The sequence below is a fragment of the Uranotaenia lowii genome, chromosome 2, assembly GCF_029784155.1.
Source record: "Uranotaenia lowii strain MFRU-FL chromosome 2, ASM2978415v1, whole genome shotgun sequence".
In the NCBI taxonomy this organism is placed as follows: Eukaryota; Metazoa; Arthropoda; class Insecta; order Diptera; family Culicidae; genus Uranotaenia; species Uranotaenia lowii.
In genome coordinates, this window is record NC_073692.1 from 339,091,063 (window position 1) to 339,098,629 (window position 7,567).

At 41.5% G+C, this 7,567-nt stretch overlaps 1 protein-coding gene across 1 annotated transcript; it reads left to right on the top strand.

The window, feature by feature from the left end:
- LOC129744893 (protein rotatin homolog) lies at positions 1 to 7,257 on the top strand. The gene is made up of 8 exons (XM_055737648.1): positions 1 to 147; positions 206 to 402; positions 460 to 2,079; positions 2,134 to 3,185; positions 3,328 to 4,956; positions 5,015 to 5,361; positions 5,420 to 6,545; positions 6,606 to 7,257. The coding sequence occupies exons 1-8, from the start codon at positions 108 to 110 to the stop codon at positions 6,967 to 6,969; spliced, it is 6,375 nt and encodes a 2,124-aa protein (XP_055593623.1). The 5' UTR covers positions 1 to 107; the 3' UTR covers positions 6,970 to 7,257.
- Positions 7,258 to 7,567: the final 310 nt, after the last annotated feature.

Genomic DNA, 7,567 nt, shown 5'->3' on the forward strand with positions numbered 1-7,567 from the left:
GTTGTAACGGTTGCCTTTCGATAGTGCTCTATTGTTAATATAATTGTAAATTTTTAACTTTTAATAATTGTTTATATGAAAATTTAAGTTCAAGTCTTCACCCGGAAATGACGCTCGTTATCACCCATGACATGCTGTCCAAGCTGAGTGAGTAAATTTGGTCTAAATACGCAAAAACTTCCTAAACTTTTTCGTCCGATAACAGCGCATCAAATTCAGGAAATTCGAATACGCACCCTGCACGACATTGAGAACAAAGTGAAGCGAGCCCTCTGGGACGAACAGCAAATGGAGCTGAAGTTCAGTCCCACGTCGCTGGTTAAGAGTCTCATCCGCTGGTTCGGTAATGTACCGATATGCGAGGAAGCCGCCGTTCTGGAACTGCTGTCCCTGCTTTTGACGGTTGGTTTTTGAATTTGATAATTTTTGCCCGGACTAATCCGATGTTATTGATTTCAGAGCAAATACGGCCATGAAATAGTGAACTATTTCACCATCAGTAGACTCATTAAAGAGCTAGGCAAGGTGAAATATTTGATTGGGTCGAAACCGGAATTGGCGGAACTGGTAGAAAATGTTGTCCAGCTTGTAAATAGTTTTAAAGAATCCGAACAGCTCCGATCTGATTATGAAAGTGTGGCAGAAAGTTTGGCTAGCATAAAAATTGATTGTATAGATCTTACCGAATCACCGAATGTACATTCAGAAACGATTCCTCGGAGAGGTGCAAATTATTACACCAAATGTTGGGAGATTCCCTTACCTTCGGATAAGAAAACACTGAGGGATTTGAATGATTCATTGCATCCATCTGGCAACGATAAAGACATTCAACATGCCTTCAATTATATGGTTCCATCGATCAACGATTATCCTCCGGAATTTTTTCTTCAGCCGCCGTATATTTATCACTCCTTGATCAAACTTTTGGAAGCCAGAAAAGTCAGTGTACGAACTATTGTGGAAATGCTGCACCGATTAACGGTGTCTATTCAAAAAAGAATTAAATCACTCCAGCTCACTTGTATGTACTCGTATGAGAACTCCAACACAGATTGTGATTCGGAAAACATACAGATATCAGTGCCGGCTTTTGTCCACGAGCTGTTCCTTCTTGGAATTAACTGTCTCAAGGAAGTGTCCGACGATATGGATTTACAAGATTCAAACAAAGTATTTAATATGTTCCATGATCTGATTGAACTGGCCTCAACTCAACCTTTGGATGGTTTTCAATTTCAAGAAGTACGCCGAGAGTTTGGATATCTTTGCAAGCACTTTCGCCAAAGCTGGGAATCGAACTCGAAATGCTTCTCGATGCGTACCAAATATCTGGTAACGGTTAATCTTTTGTCCCGGTTCCTTCAACTGGCCAAGCCAAACACTGATAGTACAGTAGAATTAACTACTGCAGATGAAACATGCTTTCCACATCATCAACAATACAACCCAAACGATTTTGAAACTTTAAACTCGACCGGTCATCGTCGTGCTCTCGAAAAGAATGACCACAGTTGGAAGCATGAGCTGCAGGTGGCTGCCCTAGATTATCCTATGAAGCACATCTATCCTTCGCTCTACGAACCAATTCTAGAGCAAGCACTTAAAACTCCAAACCCGAAACTACAAATCCTTCTGGAAGCTGATGAAATACTCGCCCCAGCAGTGACCATTCTTCGGCAACCGGACAGCATAAAAGACGAAGACCTTATCTTCACCGGCATCGAGGCCATCGAAACTCTTCATCTGCATCGGTCAACAGCCATGGTAAAGCGCCTCATTAAAGCTATCGGTCGGTGTTGCTGTTACTTCCAATCGAATAGTCGACTTCGTGAAGAAGCAGAGAAACTTACTCTGCGCCTTTTAGCCCATTCGGACGAAAAGGTAAAAAGTGCCGCATATGATGCCTGCAACGGCGTTATAAAGGATTACATTAGCTCCCTGGATGAAGGAGCTATTCTGACTCACCGGCGAACCTTTCCTAAGGTGGAGGGCAAGATGAGCGCTCTCGGGATTCCACTGACGGTGGAAATCTTAGTCGAAGTGATTTGCTTCGGATTTTGTAGCCAGAATACAAAGGTGTTTTATTTTTAAGGTTTGATTCCATTCCAGCTAAATTTTATTTCATTGTAGATCCAACAACAGGCGGAAACAATACTGCTTTTCATATTGAATTCCCGCGCGTTCTTGCTTGACCGTTGGAGCGATCTAGTGGATATTATCATACCGGTTCTACCGCTATTGCAAACCGTCGCCATAACCAAACAAAACTCCACATTGTCCCGAGCAATTATCACCTTACTGCATCCGGACTCGGAGCTACCGTCGCAGGAACAGATTCGAGGCAATTTGCGATTCCTATTCCAGGATAGCTCCGACATTCGAGAGGAAGCATTGACACGAATATTGTTCTTGTTGAGTATCGACGCCAGTTCTCAACACTACTCACCCAGCATTGACCATATTCGGGATACTATTTCCAACGACATTTGTCTGCTTAAAACAAAGTACGACATCGGCAAGCACTTGTCTACTGATGTGTATGAGGTAGCAACCATCCGACCCCTATTGGATACTTTGGAAGCTGAAGGAACCGATCCTGCTATTAGGCGGAGTGCATTGGTCCAACTGAACGCAATGTCCGAAGACCCCATCTTATGCGAGATCATTCACAAGGCCAATGGATGGGCATTTGTGTTGCAGGTTTTAGATAACGCTCTGAGGGAACATCATTATCTAGATTATCCGGACAGTGCAGTTCCCGCAATTGGAATACTTGCTAAGATGTGTTTTATGGTTCCAGAATTTCGAAAGTTCTTAGCTGAAAATGGAAACGTGTATTATTTGGTTATAAGAGCACTTCTGATTAACCACCATTTGCCCATTTTTAAGCCCGATTGTTGTTCGTTACTGTTCTTGCTACTCTTTAGTGATTACGCGGTTGGCAGTGGCAAATCGATCTCTCTACCAACACTGGTCGCTCAGTACAGGATTCCATTCGTGTGTGAATTTCACTGGCGATGTAGCCCGTTTCATGAGCTAAGCTACTTGGAAGAGATTTTTGTGGATCGTGCTGACAGCGTTGAGAAGCCAATTCAGCAACAAGATAGCATTCTGCGCTTCAGTCGAACGTGTGGGGTGGAATGTGCCACTTCCCGGCTACAGATGAACACAGCCAATCAAAGGTGAGTTTGAAAAATCTTCCTTAAACCTTCAAGCTTCACACATGAAAGATTTGAACTCATGAAGCTTTCTGACTATTTTATTTACACTATTTTTAAATTAGAAGGAATTTCCTTTTTATAAACCTTGATTTAAATTTTTCAGCTTCCATCGAAGTTCCAGCGACCTTGCCAACTTGCAAAGCTATCGCCATGTGGCGTGGCAATACTTGCGGCTAGCCTTCGCCTGTCAATGGTTCGATGCATTTGATAATATTCTGGTGAACGCAAAGAAACACAGGACCTCACCGATGGCTGCAAACGCTAAGGAATCCGTCGTCATAGATTATAATCTTCTGCCGCCCCATTTGATGCCTTCGAAAAGAAACGATGACGAAACTGTAATAGACCTGGAATATAACAGCCTCGCGTTTGATCGGTCCCTGCGGCTAACGGCGACCGATGTCAACATGATCAGAACTACACATGTGGAGGAAATTTTCAAAAATAGCCTCAAATGCATAGCGACAGCCACGTCCCATGCTGAAGTTTCCGTTGGACTGGCAGGGCTGGCCAGCAATTTAAGTTTACCGATGCGAGAGCAAATCCTACACAATTCAATCGTTAAACATTTGAAAAAATTTATCCTCACGCCTCCGAATACTTTGGCTGACGAAAAGCTACTGATAGATGTGATCGGACTACTAGGAGATTTGATTCAAATCGGGTACGAAAATGTTCTTGTTTGGATTGTGACGCTGCTCTTCGAACAAACAAGTATCTTTACTCAACTTCTGAAATCCGAGAACTGTTCAGGGGAGCTATTCATGAAAAATGTTGATTTTATTAAAATAGTACTGCAGGAGGCACTTTTGTGCGAAAATACAGATGTCGTAAAGTTGATGGTCAACGAACAAGATTATCAAATGAATATAAAACGTGAACATAATTTCAATTTGCTAAATAAACTGTTTGAAACAATAACCGATCGATTAGACAACGACCTGCACAAATGTGACATTATGAAGATCATTGCCTTGGTCAGTTTATGTCGAGTGGTCGTTCAAAGTGGTTTACTCGAGTTTGACAGTAAGTTTTTGAACCATGTGATCAACAAGCTCTGTTCCTACATGAATCTCATCCGATCGATAACCTATTCCGGCTCAACGATCATCAAGAACTGCCTCATAATAATGTCCCTCATGTTGGACCGAATGAAAGATATTCACCTGAAGCCTAAACACTACAAAGTGATAGCCATTCAATGCAGTCACACCAACCCACTCATCCGATCCTGTGCTTGGAATGTGTTAGCTAAAATGGCCAAAACACTGTCCGGGGCTCACTCAATCATCAAAGAATGTGCCTATCTTCCGGGAGGCGTTCATGCATGTGCGGCCAAAACTCTGCTAGATCCAGAAGAAACCAGTTTGGTCAAGGAATCGGCGACCGGATTGTTGATTGCATTGCTTTCCCACAAAGAGGAAAAGGGATGCAATTTGCACAAATTTATGCTGCCACATGATAAAGCAAACCCACTGAATCCCACCAACGCAGATCCGCTGAAAACTATTCTGGAGATTTTGAAGAAACATCGATTCTTCGAGCAAGCTTTGGAGTCGATGCAAACCTTCACGACTCACGATGAAATGCAGCTGGGAGAATTTGCCGGTGTTCAAATGGTCACGTGCGATGTCGTCAAAAGCTACAGCATGATTTTCAGTTGTTTGGTTGATCTGAAAGCTGATTTGGTAGATTTTTTCATCGAGAAAGGTTGTTTGCAACGGCTTATGTAGTAAGTTTCTAAAACTATTATTGTAAATCAGTTTTCCTAAAATGATTATTTATTTAAGTTGTATATCGAATGTTCCTCTGCATCCGAGTCGATCGGCTTTGTTAATGGTTTCCGAGATCAGCAACTTTCTGCTGAGGTGTCTTAGCTACAAAAAAGATATCATTTGTGAAATTATGAGCCCTTATCAAGCCGTTATAGGGGGCATCATTTACCTGCTGAATGGGGAATTGTACGGTGAGCAAAGTGAAAAATTGCTACACGAAGTTACTGTGAATATTATGCACCTGTTGAGTTCGCTGGCCTTACACAAGGTAGGCAATCAACTGATCACCGGTGTTCTGGGCGAACTTAAGTTGGAGCCTTTGGTTCTTCTTATTAATAAGGGTATCGCAAACAGTCGAAAAGGTGATTTAAAAAAAAAATTATTGTTTCGTGTGAGATACATTATTTTTTTCTATTTTAGAATATCAAATCGCCTGTCTTCGTTTTCTCACGCTACTGGTGTTAACCTCTGATGTTAATATCATCCCAACGTCAGAATTCCAATCGTTCCTTGGGTTGATTGAAACGATACAACTAGAAATGATTGAAGGTAACAGGAAAAAATCATCAATTAGCACTGTACCCGGCGCTGGCGAATTGCGAAGGATAAAATCCTTGCAACGGCTTAAATATGAACCCGAAGATTTCTGCTCCCTCGAAGATGAAGACAGTGAAAATCGGGATCCCAACGGGCAGAAAAAACTTACCGGTAACAGTGCCAAATCGAAAGCAAAAGAAGTTGAAACTGCTGCCAGTGGGAGTGAAGTCTTGTTCTTCACATTGGTGGAACAATTTCAGATTGTGGGTGCCAAGGACAAACCTGAAAATGGCGCCCTAATCTCTACGGTACAAAAACGTACCTTGTACTCCACTATTCAAGTAATGCTGAAACAGTCGGAAAAGGCTAGAAAAGTTGCGAGGAAAAAGAAGTTCTTAGAAATTTTGCTAGACAGATTAGAAGCTGTCTGTAGTGGAATCAATACCAGCTATCAAGATTTCGTGCGTAAAAACGGTGACAGTAAAAAGGCTCCAATAGTGGAAGAACTATCATCGATTGCAGATATAATCGCAGCCTGGTTTGAACACGATTTACTGGTCCACCAGAATAACATTAACCGCCTGTGCAAAATGTTTCTGCAGCTTTGGCCATGGATCGGAAACAATCAGGAACTGGAAGTTGCTTTCATAAAAGCGCTAGTTTGTCTCACTGAGAACTCAATAATTGTTTGTAAAAGCTTCACCGTTTCATTTCCGGGGCACCCTCATTCGATACTGAAATTGGTAATCGCAACTGTAACTGCTGAAACAGTTAAAGTAAAAGGAATAAAAAGTGATCTGTCTTTACTGAGATTAAGCCTAAGGGTTTTGATTAATTGTATCTCTAGCCAAGAAGGTCGTCTATTGGTTTCAAAGTTAAATGTTCTAGACAACATTAATAAACTGCACCCCGCAGTAACCAAGCTGCAAAAACCTTGGATAGCTGTAACTTTGTTGTGGCTAGAATTTTGGGAAATCTATTCCCGACATAACGATGTCAACGAAGTTAGGTAAAACATAAAAAAAATCTTAATCGAACCATTTTTTAACTTCATTTTTTTTTATTACAGGCATCTCACAGTGCTAGGGGCTTTGATACGCAAATCCACACCGGAACTACGCTTACTGGCCCTAGAAATCATGCGGAACATGTCCTATGTTCCCAGCAACAGGCCGGCGTTGCTTGCCTCCCAGGATTTTATGTGCACCGTGAAATCCGTCCTCGATGGAGAGAACTGTTCCGAGCAGCTGATAGTGGCCAGCTCGATCTGGAAGATGATTGCCAACAATTACAAGGGTAAAAGTGCTATTAAGAATAGTGCCATACCCAGAAGGTTGAGCGCACTTCTGAAACAACGCTCCCTGAAGGAACGGTGCGAAGACGATGAGCTGTTCAATGTGCTGAATGTGGTCGTGAAGTTGTTGAATAGTTGAAAATTATATGGTGTAGGATTATCAAATTAGCGACGTTGGAGTTTGGATTTTTAAAAAGCGAAAGAAATGTAAAGATTCTAGAATAACAGAAAAGCATTTTCCTGGAATGGACAAAAAATTTCGAAGCTTCGTTCGTTCTTCTCGGTAGGCTGCTCTAGAATTTCTTCCCTTAAACAAATAGTGCTCCAGACGCTAAAGCGTGTGTAAATGGTGTGAAGATTGTGAAACTGCTGTTTAAAAGTGTGTTGAGTGTTGAAGCAGAAATCAAGGCAAAAAGCTTGGAATTGAAAAAAGGTTAGTGTACATTTTTATTCTTTCTTATTTATTGATATGCTTTAATTACGGCAACACAGAATCCATTGTAAAATTGCTTGTTTATGAATATATAGAGAAATTTACCTGTAAAGTCCTTACGTATTAGCAGCTCGGTTGATACAATAACACGGTAGTAGAGAAAATGTAACGCCATGAAATAATGTCCCAAGGCACCATTTTGACGTTGTTTACAGCAAACCATTTCATTGCTATTTCGTAATCATGGTTGACAATTTACAATCCAGTTGAATGTCAGAACGGAACAATTTTGTTCTTTGGGCGA

Bases quoted from the DNA above. Each gene is read 5' to 3' on its own strand.
- LOC129744893 (XM_055737648.1), top strand. From the start codon at position 108: ATGACGCTCGTTATCACCCATGACATGCTGTCCAAGCTGA. The intron at 148-205 runs GTGAGTAAATTT...GTCCGATAACAG, and splicing joins TGACATGCTGTCCAAGCTGA to CGCATCAAATTCAGGAAATT. The intron at 2,080-2,133 runs GTGTTTTATTTT...ATTTCATTGTAG, and splicing joins TTTGTAGCCAGAATACAAAG to ATCCAACAACAGGCGGAAAC.